Below are 26,989 nucleotides of genomic sequence, written 5' to 3' on the forward strand. Positions count from 1 at the left end.
GCCAGCAAATCATTTAACACTCCCCCAAAAGGCTACATAATTGAACTTGCAACCCATTAGCGGTTAAGTATGGTATTAATATAACAGGGGGCCAAAACACCTTAGTGCAATATGTGGCTAGTACTGTAACAAATGGCCCCGTCATTGCCTGTTCATGTTGGAAAATACCTCATTATTATCAACACTGGGATATAAAGCTCATCAGTGTTTTGTACTTTGGATTTTCTTAATTAAGTTCGTGCAGTTCTGCCAGTTTTAAAAATGTGAGATAACTCGGGAGAAGATACAAACACAGTCAGCATTACACGGCAATTTAAATAGACCTCCTTCTTCTTTCTTCATTTTCATTTTTGAGAGAAGAAAAGAGTTTCCTCATCATAATATCCCTCCCAGGAGCGTGTACGTTTTGGTTTCCTGTCCAAATGATTAATCTTTCACATTATTTTGCAGAGGGACTCATAACACCATAACACTACCTGTGGACCCAATTACACAAGTGACAACAGTATCAGTGCAGCTCTCTGACTTATGGAGGCATAAATGGGGGATCCTTTGTGCCACATCAGCACAAGTGATTTACAGAAATCTTCTGCATAAATTAGCAGGCCAGCATGGATGCTGACGTATTTTGATAATGTTGGCTTCTTCGGTTAAAGGTGCCAAGCAGTGAGAAAGTTGATAGCAATGATACAGATGTATCAACAGGGCCCAGGATATAAAAAATGTACTCTCTGTTGCAAACCTATTGCCTAGAATCCTTCTAATACCTAAGATGGATGCTGTGTCACCTATTTCAAATGTTATCACTCTATTGAATAGGTATTAAAAGTGGTTATCAGTGTTATAGAAATAGGTTAGAAGGCTCCAGTTACACTAACTAGTATGTTCACAATGCTGTTATCACCTTATATAACTGCCGTTGACTAAACTTTATATTTCCTAATGTTTTAACAAGGCTATGCTTAACGTGTAGTCATGTTAAGGCACAAAAACGACTTGGTTATGGTTAGGAAAAGATCATGTTTTTGCTCAAAAATTTGCAGGAAATGCAGTGATGGGTCACTAAAAAAGATTTATATAATATTTGGGAGCACAAATGCCACTAGAAATGCAACAACAGGCTGCTAAAAAACACCCATGTTTGGGGACACAAATACCACTGGAAATGCTGTGATGGTAGGCTTAAAAACACCCACATTTGGGGACAGAAAATTCATTGGTAATGCAGTGATGGGTTGCTTCAAAAGTCCCATATTCGGGGCACAAATGCCACAGAAAATGCATAAACAGGTCACTGAAAAACACCCATGTTTGGGCACACAAACACTGCAGGAAATGCTGTGATGTGTAACTTAAAAACACCCACATTTCAAGACAGAAAATCATTTGAAATGCAGTGATGCATCGCTAAAAAAGACCCATTTTGGAGGGCACAAATGCCCCTGGACATGTAACGATGGCTGTTAAAAACACCCATATTTGGAGGCAAAAACTATGCTGGAAATGCAATGACTGGTCGCTGAAAAACACACACATTTGGGGACATAAAATTTGCTGGAAACACAGTGATGGGTCCAGAAGAACGCCCCATATTTGGGGGTAGAAATGCCAGTGGAAATGCAAGGACAGGTTACTGAAAAACACCCACATGTGGTGGCACAAACAAGGCTGGAAATGCTGTGATGTGAAGCTTAAAAAACATGCACATATTTAGGCAGAAAATTCACTGGAAATGCTATGATGGATTGCTAAAAAAGACCCATATTTGGGGACACAAACTACGCTGGAAATGCAATGACAGGTCATTGAAAAACACCCTTATTTGGGGACATAAACATAGCTGGAAACACAGTGATGGGTCGTGAAAAAAGACCCATGTTTGGGGGCACAAACGATACTGGAAATGCCGTGATGTGTAGCTGAAAAAGACCCATATTTGGGACCAGAAATGCCAGTGGAAATGCAATGACAGGTTACTAAAAAACATCCATGTTTGGGGGCACAAAACACGCAGAGAAAGCAATGACAGGTCACTGAAAAACAGTAACGTTTGGGGATATAAAATTCACGGGAAACACAGTGACGGGTCATGAAAAAAGACCCATATTTGGGGGCACCTACGCCGCTGGAAACGCAGCTGAAAACGCAGCTGGAAATGTTCCTGGAAACACTGCAATGCGTCCCTAAAAAGCACCCATTTTTTGTTGGTACAAACGCCGCTGGAAATGCCTTGATGTCTCGCTAATGAACTACAGGTCTGTAGTAGGTCTGCAGTGGTATGAGCCTGTACTCTGCTGGAGCCTCACCAAGATGTCACTCCATCCACTATCCCCTCTGCCTACTGATATCAAAGTCAGCTCATATACATGTCGCCACATAATAAAAAACTCGGCCATTAAATAGCTGATAAGTCTAGCTATATCTATAGTACAACACCGATCAGCACTACTAACGCTTATGTGTGATGACATTTGAAACCAGGTGGTTGGGTATAGAAAAAGTACATACCATAGAACAAGCACTTGGTCAGATGCAGACTGAACATACTCCAGTCCCAGCTAGTATGCCAGCTACACTACAAGTGACTTCATTGCTATTCAGACTGCGGTCTCTCCTCCCTGTCTTTCATTTCAATGTACAACACACAGTGATCACTGGAACACGCTAGAGGTGCCACACCTGCCCTGATTACATAAATGCTTACTCTCATAGGACAACTCCTCACAGTAGTAGCAGGTCAAATTGCCAGCCTGGGTGTTTTCGTAGCAATTAGACAGAGTGCATTATATTCACATTATCATGCTGCCACAAGCACTTTGGGTTAAGGTGCAGCACTGAGCGTCTTGTCTACCCTGCAAGGCAGCATCATTCACACTGATGAATGCTGATGAGTATGGCGCAAACCCCTGAAATTTGGAGGTTACGCTGAAGCTGTGCTGCAAGGGAAGTGGCAGTCTGTATTTGGCAAACAAGGATACTGAGGTGTAGAGTCAAAGCAGAGCAAAGTGTTTCTTTCTGTTTGCCTGTGGCAGTCTGCGTGCTCCGCTGTGCTGGGCAACATGACTGCCACAGCAATTGACCAGCAAAGATCCCAATAAAAAAATAGAAAAACAAAACAACACCCATTCAATTAGTGATCCATGGCCCTGGATGTATTATGCAAACATAACCAACGGGACGGAGTGGTAATCAATCATGTTTGTTTGTCCCCAGCAGCAGCAGACACATCGCTGTGGCCAGGGTGCCATGGACTACATATACACAGGAAAAACGGTATATTCTTAGAAAAAAAAAGATTGTTTTTAAGGCTTTGTTGCCTCGCTTTGATTGATGGCAGTAGGGAGCAACAATAAACACAAGGAGATAGAGAGGGAGATGACATATTGCAAAGGTCCTCAGTTGGATGTGAACCAGGATTTAGTAGGTACATGGTTACACTGTACAGACTTAGACCGATAAGCCCCTCGCACATCCGGTGTACCATAGTCGTATTTCGCACAAACAAATACCAAAGCATGTTCATTGTGTTGTGTGTATTTTTGACACATTAAGTGTAGCTGGAAGCCCCAGAGGTGAACAGGTGTGTTTTGTGACATGAATGAAGAGATGACATAGATTAATGACTCGGGTCCGCAGCAGACCATTATATTGAAGGCCACTGCTGCCCACTGTGGGTGGGTGGATGTGTAGACCTTGACATGGCCAGCGGCTAAAAATAGCCAAAGAGAATAAACAGGCTGCTGCTATGGCGTGTTTCCTCCCTGTTATTGACAAAAACACACAAGCATGTACAGACGTAGCCACACACACACATACTGTACATGCTGTACTGAACCACAGCTGACTTACACAGTCTTCAAACTCACAGTTGGTGGCCTCAGTCACGGGCCTTCTCCAGTTTAAATTTCACAGAATAATAAATGACACCTTTGAAAATTATGTTACATCCAGACCTCTGAAATACCATGTGCTGGCAGCAGGCAGCAGAGGAGCAGAGTGGGAGAGGGAGCATGCATTTTTAACCTGGCCCACCCATGTCTTCTTTCTTTTTATATACAAGTATTCAAATGTATTGCAGCTTTCTATTAATAGAAAGCTGGCCCACATTGATTGAATGCTTATTATTGTAATTTAAATGAATGTGACTTTTGCTCTCCCCCTCCTGCAGAGGCTCACAGTAAATCACAGCCACATCTCTCTCTCTCTGTTCCTCCTCTGCCAGACACAGACCCATTTTACATGAAAGTCAAGATGGCTTGTTAGCTTAAAGGTCCAGTGTGTAGGATTTAGGGAGATATATTGGCAGCAATTGTATACAATATAATAAGTATGTTTTCTTTAGTGTATAATCATCTGAAAATAAGAGGTGCTGTATTTCCCTTACCTTAGGGTGCTTTCACACCTACTCTGTTTGGTTCGGTTCAATCAAACTCAAGTTTGTTTGCCCCCCTAAATGCAGTTCGTTTGGGCAGGTGTGAACACAGCAATCGTACTTGGGTGCGCAGCAAAACAACTGGACTGAGACCTTCTTGAAGAGGTTCATAAAATGAACAATGACAGCAATATAGTCCACGATGACCAGCGCTAAAATCAACCTGCGTAGTTGTCCCTCCATTGTGACATTATAAAGTGTCGCATTTATCTTGCAAGTGTAGTCTTCTTCAGCGTTTTGTTTACTTCCTGGATTTTCCCCGCATGGAAATTCTGACCACCTCTGAACACGAACCAGCAGCTTTGTAATAAAAGTAGTCCCTGATTCAGACCAAAGGAGACAACTCTAGGTCTGAAAGCACCCTTAGAATGAGCTGTTTATATCCATATAGGTAGCGGGTCCTTGTCTGTGGAGATGTTGCTTCACCATGTTTCTACAGTGGCCAAGAGTGGACAAACCAAACACTGGCTCTAGATAGGGTTATTCATGTTTTCGCATCGGCAACCGCAGTAAGACTGATTTCCTTTTTTAACATGAAACTGCTTTATTCAGTGTTTTCAGCGGTTTAAATCAGTGTTTGTTTTGTAAAAGAGGAGACCTCTGCAGATAATTTGGCTCCTCTTCTTGAACGTCTGGATCTTAAGTTATCAGAGGAAAAAGGTGAGCACACATTAGCAGGCGCTGGGCCAGCAGGCCGTCTGCGACAAGCCAAACAGCATGGGAGTAGCACTAATTAAAAACATTATTCTGCTTTATTAAGTGAATTTACCAGTTTTAATCGCCTGGTCTGTTTGTTCTGAAGAGGAGGAGACCTCTGCAGATAATTCAACTCCTCGTAAAAACCTCCTGAACAATGAACACCGAAGGAATTCTAACTGGGAGAAGTTTTAGCTGGTTGCAATCTGCAATTCTCACCACTAGATGCCACTAAATCCCCCTAAATCTCACACACTGGACCTTTAATTCTTCTCAACTTAGAGAAAAACATATTTAGGAATATCTTTTTTCATGCAATACTGCACCTTCAATGGCACAAAACAGTTTTATATTCTTGATCTATACGCGAACACACTCACACCCAGGACAGTAGTTAGTGTATCTCTCTAATAAAGGCGTTATGAACAGATGATGGTGTGTCTCTTTTATGTGCTGACAGCGTCAGAAGCAGGAGCTGTGGGGTGCGAGTGTGTCTGCGGTGTTGTTTGGATGATGGAGTGGACACATTTTATGACAAATTGGAAAGGGAAAATAGAGCAGGCAGTGACGGCTCAGGGATGAGGCAGCCGGTGTAGTCAGTCAACCCTTTTTGGAGAGGGACTGATGGGAACACGCTCACAAAGAGAGGCAGAGAGAAAGTGGAGGTGGCTGCTGGTCTAGCTCCTGAGTTCGTCTTTACTTTTCTCTGCCTTTACGCGCGGCACGTGATGTTGAAAACTTCTGCATGGCACTCAGTCTCCATCATCACGTCACATTAGCACCGTCAGCGTGTATAATACATTCTGATAAATACAGACAGCAAAGGTTAATTGACCAAAATAGTTGACTCAATCACTGTCAGCCACACTAGCTCGCAAGTCTATCTGACTCCGTGGCCCAAAGTGTTCCTTCAGCATGATGCTACAATTTGGGTTGCCATGGCAACAACCCACACAAGCACACATGCCCACATAGTACACAGGAATTAAAAAAACCTGCACAACTCTCATCTCTGTGAACACCCTCCAGGAAGAAATAAAATAATTTTGTAGTCTTTTTTAACCTGCAGTGCATCAACATATTTCTATATGGAAAGTTAGTAATTACAGATATCAAGCTGCTGACTAGAGTTATTCCACCCACATGGTGGGACCCGGGCTGGCTTCGACTCCCCAGAGTACCCGTGCATGCAAGGTGGTGTTAGTATAAAGCTGGCAGCATCTACAGCACAAAGTATGACATTACTCCACACAGCATATTTGCCGTGGTGCACAGCCCTGCTCTGCTGATTATTTTGCACCAACATCACAGCTTCCTCGTACATCATGACTCAGTTGGGTGGCTGATTGACTGTCAGTTTGATAATAATCAATGACAGAGGACACAGTCAATTGCCCTTAATCATTTTTCTGAACCCTAAGTGATTAACGACGGTGTCATCAGCAGTTTTGTTGTCATCAAGAGAATAATTTACGTCTGTCAATTAGGGGTCAGGGGGATGCTCCGCTGCTCCTGAGCACTGTCAAATAAATGTCAGCGCTGTGGGGAAAAAATGAACCGCAGTAGCTGTCTGGAAAACATTGTGTTGCTGGAAATAAACTAGATGCATTTTTTTTACCCAACTCCTATAACCCTCTTGCTATATCCAAATCAAATTTGCATGGCAGAGATGGAGGCAGCCTATATGTGCTGTGCAGAGCTTAAGTCACATCCAAATAATTCATAAGGTCCATATGTGATTGCCATAAATGCATATCTGCACATCCACATGTGACATCTGTCCAGTGCCAAAGCCTTTGACCTTCAAACAACTGCGCCCACACAGTTAAGACACAGTATACGTGCACACAGAGGCTCCGCTTAGTCAATGCGGCAGTATTGATCATGTGTCACTGGAAGGAAGGAACATGGCAAGGAAATCAATTACACATATGCAGTGTATAATCAAATTTCTGGTGAAAAACGCTTGGCTAAGGGGAAATCTTCAACCGACACATAAGCTCCATATTGCTGTATTGAACCCTATGCATGTGGACTGAGAGTGTGAGATGGAGAGAGAGGAGAGAACACTCCAGCAGTGCAGGTAACGATCTGAGGTATAATAAGGGATACATAATTTAATATCTCTATTTATTCATTTAAGACCAGGGAGCGGGGAAATCATTATATATTGATAGCTTATAGATAAGATGGGTTTGATTACTTGGAGGCAATAAGGTGCATCTGGAGGAGTTTATCGCTGCCTTACTGGTCTCTCAAGTGGTCAAGACAAAAAGGGTTCGGCCGTCTTCTTGGATCAGGTTACTCACTGAAATGGTTGCTTAGTTGTCACCTTTCAGGTTTTAGCTGTTTTATTTGTGATGTTTGGCAACAGTGCTGGAGTGTGAGAGTGAGTGGGTGGAGGAAGTTTGTTTTGTTCTTATGAGAAACAAAATTGGAGTAAATATAATAATTTTCTATCAGTTGTGCAGCATTTCATGGTCATTTCACTAAAAGTGGCCTGTGGCAAAGTGTACACCTCATATCATTTCTACAGCAGCCTTTATAGAGATGTGTGTGTGTGTGTTTGTGTGTGTGTGAGGGTGTGTGTTTGTACTACAGCCTAATGTTATGATATCTCATAATCAACTCTCTTTGCGTCCACACTTCAGCATCCTCCCACAGCCACAGTTCCAAGTCACACACCTCGAAACGCAACGAGCTGCTTTGCTTTAATATAAGCTGCATATTATAGGTTTCCACCTCAAGGATGTGGCGCAGCCCGCGTGCACCCCTCTGCTCCTCCTTGTGTAGTATACAGCGGGACACTCCGCAGTTCGCTTATCCCGTTCCTTCCCGTTGCCTTTTACGCGCACGACGTCTGCAGCACACAGTGATTCACAGAGCCAGCCTCAGTCTCTACGAGCTTTTGGATGAAGGCAGGACTCTTTCCACAGTGTTCCGATGGCGAACCAGCGCCGGTTCTGTTACACTGATCGCTTCTAAAGAAAGGCATACACGCTTTTTATCTTTCTTCTCCTCTTCTTCGACTCAATTTACACAAAATGTGGGACGCGCGTTCTCTGCGCGGAGTCCGCGGAGTGCTCTCCTCAGTCGTGGCCGCTTGACTAAAGGGGGATCCCGGCTCCCTTTTCATCTTCTACTCCCTTAGGAACAAGAGGAGTTTGCATGCAAAAGGTGGTTTATCCCGGCAAGGTGAGGCACAGATTATTGTTCTGACATTTTTTCCTTTAATTTGGATACTTTAAGTCGAAATCTAAAAATCCGTGCGTTGCAAGTGCGGATTGTTTGGACTGATTTACATAGCAGGTGTTGCATTATAAAAACCTCACTGAACACACAACAGCGTAACAGGTCTGCAATGCTTTCTGAATTTATAGGACTGCAGAACAAGTCAGGACATATGGATTCATAATGTGGTGCCGTTTTACACCCCTCCCCACACACATCTACTCATTCTCATTATTTGCATAGTAAAATTGGCTGTTTTGTAGCCAGTGTTTGGTCCAGATTGTCAGCCTGTGTCAAATGTAACCAAAAACTGTTGCATTCAAGAACATCAAGAATACCCTGTTCCTAATTTTAAAAGGCAACCTTTCTCCATAAATGATTAAAGACTGATATTTGCAACTTTTTATATATAATTTTGAGGATTTTTCCAAGTGTGAAGGGCATTTTAATCATTCTGTTAAATTATAACTCCACACACTGCCTTTTCTCGTGTGTAAGGGGTCATATTTCTCAGAAAATGTGATCATAATGACCCAAAGTAGCAAGGGAAAGGGTATTTGAAAATGACAAGTTAAATGAGACCCCAGAAATTGCTGTCCATTCAAATACCGAGAAGACATGAATGAATATGAAGGTTTCTTTCGGTTCATTTGCTTCCTGACCTACCACCGAGTCCCCCTTTTTTTTTTGACCGATGAGGCTGCATAGTGCTCCAGCAGGAGTTCACTGCCTCACTACAGCCACAACAGAGCTGGAGCGGAGTGAAAAGCAAAGCAGCCATATTGACTGTTAAAACAAAATCATTGATTCTACCTAACACCTTCTTAGAAATGTGATGGATGGGATCAATAGCACGGTGCAGCTGTTACTATTTTTGACTGGCAATTCAAAGTAACAGGTGACTGTCTTAGTGCTTAAAAAGAGCTTATTAATTTATTTATTTATTCAGCTATTTATTTATTTATTGGCCTTGAAATGTGCTTAACACAGCAGAAACGAGAAGAACATTTTGTGATACATCCAATTTTCAATACTGGTGGTAATTAACTTGTGTGTCATCGGTCACTGAGTCATCTCACAAACTGTTTCTTTTGTTTTCTCAGCCATGGAGGGACTTGCCTAAAGAAGATCCAACATAATTAAAACATTTTCGACTTTTTATTTTTCTATTTACCCCCTTTTTTTTTTTGTGTCATCGTAACATCTTCCCCAAAAAGTCTCTACTTCCACCATGGCTGAGAAGCTTGGACCAGCAGGGCTCAAGCCCACCAACATCCGAACCGCTCCCTCCCTGCCCCCCGAGCCCATCGACATCATCCGCACCAAAGCCCGCTCCCGTAGAGTCCGCCTTAACGTCGGGGGCCTGAACCACGAGGTCCTGTGGCGGACCTTGGACAGGCTACCCAGAACCCGGCTGGGCAAGCTTCGAGACTGCAACACCCACGAGTCCCTGATGGAAGTCTGCGACGACTACAGCCTGAACGAAAACGAGTACTTCTTTGACCGGCACCCGGGGGCCTTCACCTCCATTCTGAACTTTTACCGCACAGGCAAATTACACATGATGGAGGAGATGTGCGCCCTTTCGTTCGGCCAGGAGTTAGACTACTGGGGGATTGACGAAATCTACCTGGAGTCTTGCTGCCAGGCCCGCTACCACCAGAAAAAGGAGCAGATGAATGAGGAGCTGCGGAGGGAGGCAGAGACAATGAGGGAGAGGGAGGGTGAGGGAGAGTTTGATAACACCTGCTGCCCAGACAAGAGAAAGAAGCTGTGGGATCTCCTGGAGAAGCCCAGCTCCTCGGTGGCTGCCAAGGTAGGGAACCGAATCTGGAAGTGTGATCACACCGCCCCCATCTCACATATCCCGATCGCATTCAAAGCCCAACACTCTGCCTGGATCATAACACATTACAAGCGCACTTATTAAAGGCCTACTCCCACCTGTAAAAAAATAACCACAAGTTCATCAATTTGAATCTTAAACAGGCATGCACTGTACTCTCATCAGGTGCTTTCTTGTGCCATCTGTCTGCCTTCCATCTTCGTAAGTAGCAACAGTTGTTAGGGGATGGATTAAATACAGAGAAAGCTGCAGACTTTGGGAAACAATATGTGTGTGTGGATGTAATGGGAGAACAGAAGCAGACGATGAGGAGTGGAGGTAGATGTGTGATGTGCATGCAAATATAATGGAAAGTAGAATTTATAATTCTGTATAAATTAGTAGTGGAATCACTGCAGGAGCTGGATTTAGACTCCATTTGCTTTGACAAAATAATTGGTGGGTGCGTCAGCTGCTGGTGTTGCTTTCTTTGCAGGGATAAAGTGTGTCAGTGTAGACTAGATCTGTCAGGGACTTGTGACACAGTGAAGTCTATTTTCTCGCGTCAGTCTTACTCACTGATTGGATGAGTCAGAGAGACGACGTGGATGGTGTCAAAAGTTTGTTGCAGGTGTATCAATGAAAACTGTTGATCCTCGAGCCCTTTACTATATTTACCTTGGGCGCTTTTATACAATTTGACGAGGTAGAGACGAGTGCTTCTCCCTTCCCACGTACCACATGTTTGGAAAACTGCTGCATTGGTCACGTGCAGTTTTCATGCAAGGATGACAAATCTCACAGAAATCGAATGACTGTGTAGCAATGTCCAGGCTGTCTTTGGTAACATGATGACATCTCTTTTTAACTCCTCCTCCACCTCGTCCCATCCCCGCTCTGACTCGCTCCTCAATTAGGTAGGTCAACCTTGACGAAATCCAATCACTGGTAATTTACCTTTGGTCTCCAGTATCCTGATCTTATCATCGTGGCAGTGCAGGGCAGGGCTGGCCTGGGATTATATTCCATGTCAGAGGATCATAAACACAGGATCCTCCTCTGTGTGTGTGTGTGTGTGTGTGTGTGTGATCAAACTAACATCATCCCCTCACACAGCTCCTAAAGTGCTGTATATGCTGTGCGGTGCATTGTTGACGCCTCTCCTCTCCTCTCCTCTCCTCTCCTCTCCTCTTGAGGCAAAGGACGTTTCCCTTTTGGTTTAGACAGTTTGGATATCCTGCTAGATTCAATTTCAAACCCCTGATGCCTTGTGCTAAATTTATAGTGCAGTAGCCTGCTTTAAAAATGGCAAAAATATGGTAATGACACTGACTACATGAGGTTCAGATCCTTTAATAGGGCTGCTGTGTTTACCCTCCCTTCCTGTATTATTCCTGCGTAGCTTGTTTTCCCTGAATCAACTAGTGATTTGTGATTGACAAGGATCCCGCCTCAGCTTAATAATTGTACCCAGCCCCCACGGAGGAGCTGTATATCACAAGAATCAATTATAAGGAGGCTGCCAATATCCAATTTAAGGCGAACCCAGGTGACAGCAGTTGGGTAATTTGATACGGTGTGTGATATTTAAAGTGATTTACCTGCTCAATACAGTCCCTCGTTCTATAGACACATCTCGGTATTGCTGACCTGTTCACCAGCGTGTGGGGGAAGCCTGCGAAACCTTAAAGGGAAATCCCCCCCCTAATTCAAATTGACATTCTGCTGAGTGCTCTACCAGGAGAACTTGAACGTGACTCTAATGGCTCAGCCTTGCGATCGCACTAAGGTTATCCACAGCTGAAAGAACATTTGGAAATAGACTGTCGAGGCTGCTCCACTGTCAGATGGCAGCTCCCTGAGGTCAGGGAAGCCTTTTATGGGGCACGCACGGTGCAGTGAGAACCCTTGAAAGCCCTTGACCAAGCAAATGCCATTACTAGGCTGGTACACTGCCGTGTGCTTTTATACAAAGCAACCTGAGCCCTTTGTCAAATGCAATCACAGTGTCTTCTGGCATATTCTCTCTCTCTCCTTTTTCTCTCACTCCCTTTCTCTTACACTGCCTTAATCAGATATAACAGCCCATTGTGCCGCTCTGTGGCACCTATGGCCCTCTCTGCCCTTAAATAAAGGTTAAGCATGAGAGGAGTGACCTTTTCAGCAGGGTCAATCAAGCTGGGATTACATTCATCAGCAATAACAGACTTGCATGCTCTGGAAGTACCGGCAAGCCCCTGCAGATTGGAAATGACTGAAACTAATCACACATTTCATCAAGAAAAACTGGTTGGAGGAAGGAGCAGGGAGGTGAGAGTTGAGCAAGGAAAGCCACAAGTGAAGGAGGAGAGGTGGCGGAAGAGATAGTGGCAGAGGAAAGCCCTGCGAGAGAGAGAGAGAGAGAGAGAAAGAGAGGAGAGAGTGATGTAAGAGATGCAGTCATGTAAGTTACGCCTCAGGATGCTGAGCTGGATCTTTGCAAACCTTTCCCAATGAATAATGAATGAAATGGTCAAAACAAAAAGGACACTGGCTAATGCAGTGGCTTCTCTGTGTTACTGCGTGACTTTTGGTTGAGTGACCTCGTAGTGTGAGGAGGAGGAAGAGGGGGAGGGGGGGGGTGGTTGGATAGTGTCCGCTTCTATCTGGTGCTTGGCTTGTCACAGGTGTCCAGGGGGAGAAGTGAGAAGTTCATGTCACAACGAGATATTGCACGCTGTGTGTGTACACCTGCAGGAGCTCACACCTGAAAACCTTGGCTGAATTTTCATCATGTCCTGTTTTGGAAACTTTTTTAAAAATAGAATAACAAGAGCAGTCTTTCTTAAAGGGACAGTTCACCCCCCAAATCAAAAATACATATTTTATCTCTTACCTGTGGTGCTTTTTAATAATCTAAATTGTTTGGTGTGAGTTGCAGAGTGTTGGAGATACCAGCCGTAGAGATGTCTGCCTTCTCTCCAGTATAATGGAACTAGATGGCACTCGGCTTGTGGTGCTCAAAGCACCAAAAAGTACATTTGAATAACTCAACAACAATGTCTCTTTCCAGAAATCATGACCTGGTTACTCAAGATAATCCACAGACCTTGTTGTGAACAGTTTAATGCAGGAACTATTTTCTTTCTACTGAGCTACAACCATAAAACTGTGCAGAAGGAAGCTTGCATCTACTCATGGAAGGAAGGCTCGTGTCAGCGTGAGATGTAAACATTAACAGTGTTCTTCTTGGCTGATCTGTAATGTCAGCTAGCTCAGTGGTGCTACGTGAGCTAGTAGTAGATGCACACTTCCTTCTGCACAATTTTATGGTTGTAGCTCAGTAAATATACAGTTGATACAGTTGGTAGGTGTAGTCTGATAGTAAGAAAGTAGTTCTTGTGAGCAGTTTCATGTAGGGACTATTTTCTTTCTACCAAGCTACACCCACCAACTGTATCACCATGCAGAAGGAAGTGTGCATCTACTCATGGATGAGAGCCTTGTGCTAGTGACTGATGAAAACAATAATGGCGTCCTCCTAGGCTGAGCTGTAACTTTAGCTAGCTCAGTGATGCTAGGTGAGCTAGCTGTAGATGCACACTTCCTTCTGTACACTGATACAGTTGGTGGGCATAGATCAGCAGAAAGAAAATAGTTCCTACATGAAACTGCTCACAACAAGGTCTGTGGATTATCTTGAGTAACCAGGTCATGATTTCTGGAAAGAGACATTGCTGTTGAGTTTTTCAAATGTATTCTTTTGGTGCTTTGAGCACCACAAGCCGAGTGCCATCTAGTTTCACGATATTAAAGAGAAGCCAGACATCTCTATGGCAGAAATCGCCAACAATCAGCAGCTCACACCAAAACAATGTAGATTAGGGCTGGCCAATTCGCAGATTTTATATCGTTATCGAGATATGACAGAATATATCATCTTAGATTTCGTTGTATCATGATGTGGCATGAATGGTGTTTTTTCCCTTGTTTTAAAGGCTGCATTACAGTAAAGTGATGTAAATGTATCAATTTACCAGACTTTGCTATTTGTTTTAATGCTTTATTGATGATTATTGATCAAAAATCTCATTGTGTTAATTTTCTGAAAAAACAAACAAACAAAACAATAGTCATCCTTTCAACTTTGTCGCATTAGAGAAGGTACTGGGTCAGAAATACTATGTTTGATTTTGTCTCCTGGTCCTAGCATTGATGACGTGCTTTAATTAATAATTTAAAAATATCCATATATATATATTGTGTATTGAGATATAGCCTAAAAATATTGTGATATAATTTTTAGGATAAATCACCTAGCCCTAATCATGATTATTAAGTAGCACTACAGGTACGAGGAATAATATATATTTTTGAGGGGGTGAACTGTCCCTTTAAGTGCCTCATGTCTGTTGTGTTTGAGTGTCTCCACAGCTCACAGCCACTGGTAAAATATTGCCATGTGCTATTAAATTATATAAGATGAGAGTGGCTCTCATGTCTTCGAAAAAACCTCAGTTGGATGTTGCTTCTGCTTCCTTACTGTGGGCTATAATTTCTATTAATCCAGTAGAACGTGTCATCCTTGATACTGAGCCAGAAGGATTTGTGCAGCCCTGACCCTCTTTTGTTTACAATGAGTCACGGGTGTAGTTGTACAGCAAATACACTTAGCACAAGCTCATAAAAGGAAGCCATATCCAAATTGCTGGAGTGCTGTAAGGAGACTAAATTACAGTGACTTCTGCTTTTATATTTCACCGTGTAAAATGTATTACCGTTACCTGGCATCACTCCTGCAAAGATCTTGGTGCATGTATGTAAATGTAGTTTGTACCCTGCCTGTGCTTTTTGTCGGCGTGACAGGAAACGTGATTAGATGCATTTCTTTCCGTAGTCAGAGACGCATGACGATATGCAGAACGTGCGTAATAAATATCAGGAACTGACCAACCGTTCGCCACACAATTAGTGATTTAGTAAGAGCTTCAACGTTAACATATGAGTCAGGCTCTGTTCCCAGGATCATAAATTAATGCTATTAGACGTTACATGCGTGCCTGTGTTAATATATGTATAGCGTAGTTTGCAAGAGCAGCATCTTTTTGTTTTGATTTGTGTTCATGCAAAGCTTCGAGATAAGAAAACATCCCTCCTGTTTAGGTTTTCTTCACTTTAGAGTCTGGGCAGCCGGGGGAAATAATGGCCGAGGATTCAGAGCATTTTAAAGAGATCAATGTTTCTACTTGCCAGACATTTCAAGTTGGGTTTTCAACCCCCACCCCCAGCCCTTCCCCTCCCTCCCTACATCAGCCATGTCCAGCCTCGTGCTCGCTCTTAATGTGGATGTGCACCATTACTCTCCCCTTTATCTAATAATCTAGTCTAGCTATTGGGAATGCTGAGCAATGGGCCTGCATGGGTGCAGACTTTGTGCTGTTTGGTCCTCCCACGCTTGGAAGCAGCCAAAGCCAGTCCACCACAGACACTGCTGATGATGATGACACAATGTGAGGAAGCTGTAGCATGATAAGGTACTGTAACAGGCACCTCAAAAGGCAGTTTTGTGAATGTCATAGTCATCTGTCTTCATGTGGAGTAGCTGCAAAGTGCACAACACACTGTAATATTTTGTTGATTGATTTATAAAATCAGCAGAAGTGGAAATATTAATGCACAGCTTTAAGAGTGACGGGAGCAAATTCATGGAGCACACAGCTGCCTGTTGTGTCAGATCACTGCAGACAGCCTCTAACTCTCCATCCGTCTGTTTCCTTCCAGGCTTTTACAGCACTGAGGCAAGCATTTGGTGTTGTGTGTGTGTGTGTGCGTGTGTGTGTGCTGATGTAGTTTCTGATAGTGGGAGAGTCAAATATGAAGAGAGGTGGGGATAGGGAGAGTGAAGGAGAGGCCTTTAGTCAGCGTTAAGTCAAATGTTCTGCACAGCACGTGCCCCCGGGGTCAAATTGAAGCACTAGATCCACTTTTTTCATCATCATGCTTTCATCGCCGCGTGTTTGCGGTCAGTCTTCAGAAGGTTAAATCGATAGGCATTGGCATGTTATGGAAGAAATGTTCTCAGCTTGTTATTTTGTGCTTGTTTCCATAAAAAGCCTGCCCACTGGATGCTGACATTGACTGCTGAAATCAGATTTTGCTGTCTGCGTCTGTGCAAGAGGCAGCTGATCATTACTCCATACTTATTACTGAACTACATGATCTTATTTGGCCCCTAGTGACTTATCAGGATGCATCGCAGCAGAGGAGTCTGTCATATAGGTAGAGCACACCCTCTCCACTCCTGCAGCCTCCTGGTTACATAAGCCTTCCATCGGGCCTCTAATCAGTACAGCCTAGCGTTTAGGCACCAGCACCTAAATCCTCTTTACCCCACAATCATAATCAGATAAGACAGAACCTCCTAGATTATAGGTGGCATGAGTTCTTATAGCCTGCACAGGCAGAGGGAGCGGCATTTATCATCTGGATGTTCCAGGATGCAATTTAACGCCGTCCCCTCAGTCCATCACTGTCTTTCTTTGCTCTCCGGAAGTCACCTGCAACATAGGGATTATCTTAAATTAAAATCAGCCCAGAACATTATTGGTGTTAAAATGATAGAGAAAGCATATCAAATGCACCCTTACACACTCCAGCTGTTTTGATTTGTTTAAAGCATATGTGTGTGTCGTATATTGTTTGTATGGAAACTGGCTGATTTGTTGTGTACACAGCAAATACTCACTAGTTTGCTCTGCTTTTTACTCACTCTAAACACGACTCTCCTCATATGGACAACAAACTGCACGAGGGGTGTGAGCAGTGGACAGAGCACTTTCCACTCTCCACAGTTTAGCTGGCTTGTTTGAATCCACAGTTATGTTACTAAGCAGCAAATATCAACTTTCATAACAACAGTGTTGCACGTTTGCCGGGATTCTGATATCTGCTGACTGTGAGACACTGAAAGTACTTTGAAGTTAGTCTTGTAGCTCAGTTTTATACCCATACTGTGTGTGCATTTGATTCCTGATTGTGTTGATGGACCACTGTATGAAGAGCAGTAAAAATGTATATTGCAAATGATACCCAGGGGACGTTATCAACACTTATGTCATAAAAACACTTCTTAATTTTAAATGCTCTCAAAATGTTTGTGTCAGATTATCTCTCACTCTTAAAAGCCGGACTGGATCCCATTTGGCTTTTACAGCAGAGGTCCCCCAAGGTCATGTTTAAAATGAAGCGGAGGTTAGGACACTGCAGCCCGTTATTGATCTCACTAAAGCGTTGTTATCTGTGAGCTTCACCCACAGGGTTGAAAGGGAACATTTGGAGTGAGGCACAGGAAGTTGTTGGAGATGAAGCCAGATAAAGCTATCGATGCTGCTGACCCTTAAAATTGATCTGTTGAAAACATGCCGTCGTACATTTTTAATAATTCCACAAATGCTTGTTTATTAATGCGTGCAGTAATTGCAACAACACACATCCATCCTCTTGTCTTTTTTTTTTTTTGCTTTGCTTTGCACAATCAGCCCTCTGCTGCTTTCTTCCATTTTCATGATTACCAGCGGGAGCTCGCATGCAGAGGAATTACAGTCTGGACGCAGCTTAGCGGCAGTGGTGTCCCAACAGAGCCCACTGGCCTGTCTGAAGGCTTATTGCACTTGACCATGCATGTAGTGATTCATGAATGAAGACATCATTAAGTAAAACGCACGAGCCACGTCTAATATACACTATATTATTCACACGCTTTCAGGAATAGAGACGGGGGAGCAACAAGCAAAACTGGACTGAGTGTAACTTGAGGGGAACAAGGGGAACTCACCACTGTATAGCACAAGTCCAGTACAAACAACATGGCCAATACAAGCCAAGGCTAATGAGTGACCAGATGGTGTGAGAAGCCTGATGGCTGGAACCTCATTAGTAATTCTACTGTCATCCCCAGAATACACCCTCACATTTCCTAAGTGGACAAATCTGTTATGACTAGGATTGCAACAAAGGATTATTCTCTTAATCAGTTAAGACGTCGATTCTTTTTCAAGTAATCATTTAGTGTGTAAAATTTCCCAGAGTCCAAGGTGAGATCATTAATTCACTTGTTTTATCTAATCAACAATCCAAAACCCAAAGATATTTAATTCTGATATAAAAGAGAAAACTAGAATTACGGCTTCACGGTTGTTGCAGTCACAGTTAACGCTCATGTTTGTCCAGACTCACATGTATCCCTGACAGTAGATGTTGCTGTACAGAAGGTACGTATTCAAAAATGTGGATGCTTCACACACACACATCAGCACAGAAGAGCTATACAATCAGCACAGTTCAAGGTGAAGACCCAAGATTAGTGTCACCAATTCAGTATCTGACCAAATGTCTCCCCTTCTGTTCCTGATTATAATGCTGAATTATGTGTTTTTGTCTAACACCATGATGTCACACTGATGTTGACCTTTGACCTTTTGGATATAAGATATCGTTGTTTAAATCCATTGAAAAATTGTCAGAATTAGCATATGAATGCTTGATCTATGGCCAAAAACATGTTTTGTGAGGTCACAGTGACCTTGACCTTTGGCCACCAAAATCTAATCAGTCCATCCTTGAGTCCCAGTAGGAGTTTGTGTCAAATTTGAAAAAGCAGAGTAGTTGCGCACATCCCAAAGACATTCAAGGCAGATGCTGGACCAATAAAACATAGCAATAAACAACATGAAAAAAGGTCAGCACACTGCAACTCCCTTAAGTACAATTTATTAGCACATCCACAAGTGACGTTTCCAGCCAGACTTCCTCTGAAGAAGAACATTAGCTTGAAATGTCCCTTGCGGATGTGCCAATAAATTGCACTCAAGGAACTATAACATGCAGACCTTTTTTCATGTTTTTCATGTTGTGCCAAATTTGAAGACATTTCCTTAAGGTGTTCTTGTGATATCGCATTCATGTGAATGAGAGCGCATGCAAGGTCACAGTGACCTTAACCTTTGACCATTAAATTCTAATCAGTTCATTCTTGAGTCCAAGTGGGCGTTTGTGCTCAGTTTGACGAAATTTCCCTTAAAGTGTTCTTGCGATATCGCATTCACGTGAATGGGATGCATGCAAGGTCACAGTGACCTTGACCTTTAACCATTAAATTCTAATCAGTTCATCCTTGAGTTTAAGTGGGTGTTTGTGCTCAGTTTGAAGAAATTTCCCTCAAGGTGTTCTTGAGATGTTGCGTTCACAAGGATGGTATGTACGACTGGACAGACAGCTCGAAATCATAATCCCTCTGGCCACAGCTGATGCAGGCGCAGAGCCATCAAGAGCAGGAAGTTCTCATAATTCAGAAGCCAGAACTAGAGAATGTCTGGCATTTTGTTTTGATGAATGACTTGAATGATTAATCAATTATGATTCCTGTCACTTACTGAATCAACATCTCCACATACCTGTATGTTTTTGATTATCTATCATCAGCTTATGGGCGGCATGGTGGTGCAGTGGTTAGCATTGTTGCCTCACAGCAAGAGGATTCCTGGTTCCCTGGGGTGGTGCTAAGGTTGCATGTTCTCCCTGTGTCAGTCTGTTTTTTCTCTGGGTACTCCAGCTTCCTCCCACAGTCCAAAGACATGCAGGTTAACTGGTGACTCTAAATTGTCCGTAGGTGTGAATGTGAGTGTGAATGGTTGTCTGTCTCTATGTGTCAGCCCTGTGATAGTCTGGTGACCTGTCCAGAGTATACCCTGCCTGGAAACCAGTTGTGAACATAACACCAACTGATGACCAACTTGTTAGCAAACACTTGAACGTTTGCACATCCATTTGGAGTTGTGTTTGTGTCGACTTGATGAATGTTAGTCCAATATTTACTCTCTTTTAAATTTATTTTGGTCTCCACCCACCCCTGAGGGAGATATGTGGCACTTAAGCTGCTAAATGCTCCGCTATGTCCACCAGATAGTCACTAACTTTATCTGTCTGCTGTTTGGTGAATAGCTGGTAGTGTACAGTTTTTTCCCTTACAGCCAAAAATGTGAGTGGTTAGAGTGAACCAAAACAGTAAAGTTGCAAGCCTGAAGACTTAAACAGTGACTATGAAGAAGAGTTAATTGTCTGTGGGGTCATCATTATGAGTGAAGTGATGTATTGTTAAAAGAAAATGAGTGATTATAGCCTCTTTAACACACTCTCTATGAGTCGCACACATCACGCCTGTTCACCCTGCAAAAAGTCCAGCAGATGTAAACTGGCAAAAAGCCCCAGGTTTGAGCACCGTCAAAGCGAGACATAAATCCCACTGAAGGCTGGGAGTGGCGGTGGCCCAGCAGCGAGCAGCGCTGGCTGGCACTGCCAGCTTGAGTGACACTCTGGGTAAGAGGCTAATGTGTTCCTTCCTCCTCCTGCGCTCCTCATCTCCTCCCTGTCCTCCTGCTCATTACCTCCACCGCCGACTCGTGAGGTTTGCTCACCCTGTCTTTTGCCGTTCCCCTTGTCCCAGGAGGCATCAGAAGTAGGGGGAGAGAGGACGGTGGCGAGCAGAGAGTCATCATTCTAAACGCTACGAACACCAGGTCTCTATTACGTGCTTCAGTGAACCCCCTTTGCACACAAACACACACTATCACAGCCGGTCTTCCACGCCTCTGCACATACATACAATGGCACACACGTTAATGCCCTCCGTAAGTATTGCACACAAACGGGCGTGCCCATACACACACACACACACACACACACACACCTCTTTATCCGAAAGCCTTCAAATACTGCTGACCTAGCTTTCTGTGGGTGCCACAACACAGTGAGTGCCACGCTGTTGTCTCCCTCACTTTCCCCATGCCTTCTCTCTTTCAATATCCTTCACCTCCTCTCCTCTTCCTGTTTCCCACCCCAGCTGCTTTCATAGCCTCCCTTTACATTCCCTTTTTTTTTTACAACCATCGCCCTACAATCCTCCATTTCCCCTCATATCTCCGACCCCCTACACCCTTTCATCTCTCCGCTCTGTTTTCCCGTCCCCTCCGCATTTCTTGCTTTATTTACTTATGTGGTGAAAGCTGAATTGTGACCCTGCCCACCGTTCCATCATAGGAGCAGTGATATGAGACTGCATTGGTATTCATTGTGGGGTTTTTACATTTGGCTCTTTATCAATCATGTTTGTGATTCAGTACCTCTGGTCAGAGAAGTACTTCCTCAGGGGTCCCCACTTCCTGCAGCAGTGGTGGTGCTCTGCTGCTTCTTGATAGAAAAACTGAGCAGCTTTTCATGCGATACAAACAATACAGACACCTTGAAAAATGACTTGCGGAGGAGCTAAACCAAGTGGTGCATATACAGAGAGTCCTGGCTAACAAAAGGGATATCCTTCGGAGCCCTGGCAGTCTCCCCTGATCAAGAAAAACCCTCCAAGGAGCTCTTAAAGAGGGAAAAAAACCAAAAAGGAGTGTGTAATCAACTTCATTTTACTTGTTTCCTCGGAAATGCCGTGTTTGCGTAGTTTCCATGGTGACCATGGTGTGCCATGATGACTTATCGACACCCAGGGTGCAATTCATCTCTATACAGGCTGTGTGAGAGGCAGAGCAGCTGGTACCTCAGCCCCCACAACCAACCCCTAATGCAAATGTAAGGGAGACACTTGTGCTGTGGAGTGTCAGCGCGGATCAGGTCAGTCTCACTGACTTTAACTTGTACGCTCCGTTACTGGGATGATTTTCCTTCTCCCACATGAAGTGTCTTTGGTCATTTTCCGTTTGTGTCATTTCAACCAAATGCTTTAATAGCTCTCACTGACTCTGAAATTACCAGCTATTGTGTGGCGGAGTTCAAAGTCAGCTCAGTGGCTGCTGTTTATGCGAAAGAAAAAGGAAGTGTGGTGTCTCTTTTCTTGCGGCCAGGCTCTCAAGGCCAACGAGAGGGTCTCCAGAGCATCAGCGGCAGAGCAGGGACTCGGTTTTATAGGATAGAAGACAGTAATTAAAAACCCCAGCTCAACGAAGGAGCCTCCGAGGACGTATAAGAGAAAAGATGGATCACGCGGATCAGTGGGAGGTTTAGAAGGGTTAAAGCCACCTCTCAGCCATTGCCTCATGGATACTGGGTGACGAAGCAGAAGCTATTGTTATAGGGCAAACGCATTTCTTCACATGTCCCTCTCACCACCTCCTCCTCTTTAGCTTTTCCTGTCTTTTTCCTATTTTAGCTCCTCTGCTGGACCGCCTCCATTTTCATACACCGTTGTCCCCTCTCTCTGGCTCCGCTTTTCTCTTGTGTCATCATGCTGTTGGCGTCACTGTGGGCTGTGCTGCCAGCTGTTTGCTGTCTCCCCGCACCGCGGGAAGAGACAGAAGGAATTATTATATCTCCTGCTCTTTGTTGTGTGTGTGGACCTCCCGCGTCTTCTGCTGAGCCACAGGAGTTCCTCGGTGCTGACCACAGTAACTCTGCCATGCTTCACATGCTTTAATGCACCTCAAATATCAGTTCTCCTATATCTGACATCCATTATGCATAAGGTTCATCTTAAATAGTGGATTCTCATATTCAGTCATAAAAGTTTAAGCACAATATTTAAGGTTTTCTGCCCGTGGGATGAGATACAGTATTTCTGCTTATTTCAAGGTTTTTTTTTACTTGAATATGTTTTAGTTTCTGCTGATCGGACCACTGCTTTGATCCAGTGGATATATCCCTACTACAGATAAACTACAGATACTCCTGATGTCCAGAGGATGAAGCATAATAACTTTGGTGATTCCCTGACTTTTACTCTAGCGCCATGAGCGGGTCAAAATTTCCACCTGTCCTATCATCCCCAACTTTTTTCTACCGCTTAACAGGTTAGCCACTAGGAGTTATGACCAGGGGGACAAAATTTTCCAAATTGGGCCCCTTATCCACAACCTCTCCACCACCGCCACCCAACCTTTGCTTTAATACCAACTTGTGCAATTTCAAATAAGCTCTTTGCCGTTAACTTGTAGGGACAGAGATGGAGTCTCTAACAACCACTTCTAGATCCAGTGTTATAGCCCCATTCAGGCCATACTCTGCTTTCCAAACATGTATGTAACCAGTGGACTCTAGTGTTGTCTGCGTTGTGTTGATACGAAGAGGCCCAGACCGTGGATATCTTTGTAGGCCATCTCCGTTTATTCCTGACAGCTGACGGCAAGAGGTAAAAACAAAATCCTCTGTCAGTTTCAACCAAACAAACTCTACACAAATTTAGTGACACAGGAATATGTTACCATAAAATGAACTTATAAACAGCTTAACAGCACTAAAACAAGAGCAATGTGGCTTACCTCTCCTACAGAGCACAACAGCAAAAGAGGAGAGGTAAGGCGGGAGACACCTCTTCATAGGTGGGGTACCCCCAAAGGTGAACGTAGGGGTACAGAAACTGAGTATCAAACGTTCCACATATTGAGTACGGAGGCCTAAGTGTGTCAGGTAATAACAACTGAAACAAATTTGGTGTAATTATAACACTTAATATTACAAGTGCACATTTGACTTTGTTACACATATTACTGCTGTATAATTGACCCTGTTACATGTTATTAAATATGATAAAGCACAAAAAGTTGAGTTATTTTAAAACACAGAGAAAAAATTCTTTCAAATAAGACGGTGACAGTTATCGCCTATTTCGCCTTTTAAAAACAAGACAAGGAGAGAAAGAAAAATGCCCTCCATGACTAAGTACAGTATGCAGACATATTCAAATACACCATCTTCCTTCGCCTATCTTTATTCTCTTTTTGAAGCGTTATTTACCCGACAAGATAGCACGACATGGTTGGTACCAATGGGTGGCAAACCTGCTGCAGTCGAAACTGGACTGCACCATTTTCACAATAACTGTAGGGGGTGGGGTATCAGATGACAAGCTGAAATGTGTCATGATAATTACACTACATTTATTTATCATTTAAATAAATAGAACTTGTAGTGTAAGTGATATTAGTCAGTAGGTAAATTGTTGTACTTGAACCCATTTAATGGTCAACCAAAGACCTTTGCATGGCCCGCCTTGTGCTGAGGTCATCTGTACCCTCTGACCATGGTGGTCAAACAGCACAGGTAATGGGCCTGCCACTACATAGCAGATATTAACATACTAAATAAAGATGATGGACATGGTAAACATTATATTTGCTTTACATCACTTACTAACACCACTAATATTAAAATACATATGGAATTTTGTCTTTCTTTTTACTGATTTTTACAGTCATATTACAAAAAGTTGATTAAATGGCTAAATTTAGTGCAGTTCCTCGAAGCAGCAGCATCTCCACCAGTTACTGAAATCTATCTGTAACCCAAAGGTCACAGCTTTAATCCCCCTAACAGCCAGGGTGTGAAATTTTAGGAAAAAAATGAATTAATTTGTAAATTCTATTCATCCCATTCTTCCTCTGCCATTTAATTTGTACCCAAGCCATTCATTAAAAATCAGCATATCAGTCAAACACATGAGTAAACGCGCCCTCAACTGGAACTGTCCATCTGTGTGTCTAGTCAGGCGAGGTGACAAGAGGCATTGATACAGTCCTTTTGCTCCTGAGTGTGATTGTAATCAGCTTACTGCCATTGGAGGGAAAAACCCGGCAGGCCCGAGGGCACACAGGGACGAAGACACACTCAGCACATGTGACCCGTGTCAATGTCAGAAAGCCAAGCAGTGGGCCAAGGGATCAGCATCTGACACACCTGAAAGGTCACTCTGCCTTCTGTGATTTCCCAGGTCCATGTGCAGGTGTGGGACTGATCCTTTGTCTGCTGTCAAACGTGCATGTGTGTAACAAGACTGGTAACTCTGGACGTTTTATGAAGGGCTGTCAAACATATCACAGCACATATTGTGTTTTTGTAGTGCTGCCAGCTAAAGAAGGATCTGTCTTCCATTATTGCAGGATCAGGGAAGATTTTGGTCTGTTGGGTGCTGACATTTGGTTGAAGCCTTGCCAATCAATAGGATGACTCTCAGGTATTGACCACTGTGTTGACAGGCGCAACTGTCTCCTTGTATTTCAGAGCACAAGGCTGTGTAGTACATACAGTGCAGGTGTCAACCAAAAAACACCACTGGCCAGGCGCACTCTGGTTGCACTGCTTTTAAACGCTCTCCATGTGTCTGATATTTTCTGTTTCGTTCCCTCCGCTCTGGCAGATATTGTTTATTTATGTCTGGATTCCTTATATTTATTTTTCTGAACTTGGTGCTACTTTTACAGCAGCTCAGCTCTTTTCTTTATGTGATTCACCTTCAGTGACTCACCGCTAAGTTGATTCTCTTTATACCCTTCTTTGATTATCCACATCTCTGGTGAGAAATGTGTTTGTTTACCTCTTCTTCTCTACTCTTCATCTTACCCTGGTGTCCTCCAGTCATTCACCCTTGCTCCCTAATCACTTGTTTCCTCCTAAATTTCCTCTTTTCCATCTTTCCCGATGCACTTTCATACAAAAGTAATAAACATTTATGGGCCTTCTCCACCTATATGTATTTAATTTACAATGTACGCTGGTATATGAATCAGCCAAACTCTCGTGAAGTCAGTTCTGCCTTGCACGCAGACTTACCGGTGCTGGCCGCAGCCTCTGGCAAACACCCAACTAAAGATTTTTTAGAGTATACTTGTTTTGCAATAAATCCCCCTTAAGTAGCGTGACAGTATCTAAAGGCCACCTAACACTCTTAAGCATCCCTAGTTTTCGCCTCCTGTTCCAAGGTATTGAATAAGGTGCCTGAAAGCGAATAACAATACTAATGTTGATGGATGACTGTTGATACAAGGCAAAGTAGCACCGGCCCTTGTCACATTTCCAGTGTTGCTATTCTCGCCCTTTTGAGTGGTTGCTTTCACCCACTGTACAGTAAGTCGTCTCGCTCTATTTGGATCACACTAATACCGCTTTAGAACTGCATTAATGTTGCCATAAAAGTCATCTTATGCCATGGATAGACACCATAAAGCTTAGCATTAAACTGCGTAACACTTAGAGGCAGATGTAAAGGAAAGCGCACTTCTAAAAATACCAACAAGGTGGCCAGTCCCACCACAGCACAGCGAAACACAGAGAGGAGAGAGTAAACAGCAGCGTGCAATCATGCAGAGAATATAACCTGGAAATCTAGATTTTATCATCAGTGTTTAGCATCGGGGAATACGGGGAGAGATTAGGAGGTCTTATTTAAACATATAGCTGCATTGTGAATGGGTAAAGGCTAATGCGGATTATAATGTGAGGCATTAAAGCGGGTAAGGCAGTGAATCATCCACCCTTGGATGAATGATTCATCTCCTCTGTTATTACTTCAATATGTATTTATTCCCTTTCTTCACATGTCACAGCTGATGAAACCCTGCCCTTTAATTTCGGTTAAAATGTGGAATTTTATAACGTGACGCACTTCCACGGTGACCTTTTGGCAGCGTGTGCCTGTGTGTGTATGGGTATGTTCGTCTCAGAAGGCATATTAATTGAATTTTAAAGCAGTCTCGTGAACACAGGAGCACACACACGGATACACGTGTATGCACAGTCTCCACCGAGCGACTGAGGAATATTCAAACAAGACAGATGAAAAGACCGAAAAGATAACATGGCGTGAGTTTCATCTCCATTCCTTAGACAGCAATTTTGCTCACTTGAAAGATCACTTTCTCTCTCAGGCAGCTGAAGAAGTACAGGAATGTATTCATCAAAACATTAATATTTATCTGTGTTTCCCTCGACATGTCAATTTATTTAACATTAAAACTTTTATTTATTTACTTGTTTTTGTCTCATTCCGCCACTCGAGA

General features: G+C 43.3%; 1 protein-coding gene across 1 annotated transcript in view; it reads left to right on the forward strand.

Moving 5' to 3' along the window:
• Positions 1-7,874: 7,874 nt before the first annotated feature.
• Positions 7,875-26,989, forward strand: part of kcnb2b (potassium voltage-gated channel subfamily B member 2b) — a 103,753-nt gene continuing 84,638 nt past the window's right edge. Inside the window, exons 1-2 of the mRNA XM_050057211.1 lie at positions 7,875-8,323; positions 9,463-10,175. Coding sequence (XP_049913168.1) covers positions 9,591-10,175 — 585 coding nt within the window. The 5' untranslated portion in view covers positions 7,875-8,323; positions 9,463-9,590. The remainder of the gene's footprint in view (positions 8,324-9,462; positions 10,176-26,989) is intronic.

Source organism: Epinephelus moara, chromosome 11 (genome assembly GCF_006386435.1).
Source record: "Epinephelus moara isolate mb chromosome 11, YSFRI_EMoa_1.0, whole genome shotgun sequence".
NCBI lineage: Eukaryota > Metazoa > Chordata > Actinopteri > Perciformes > Serranidae > Epinephelus > Epinephelus moara.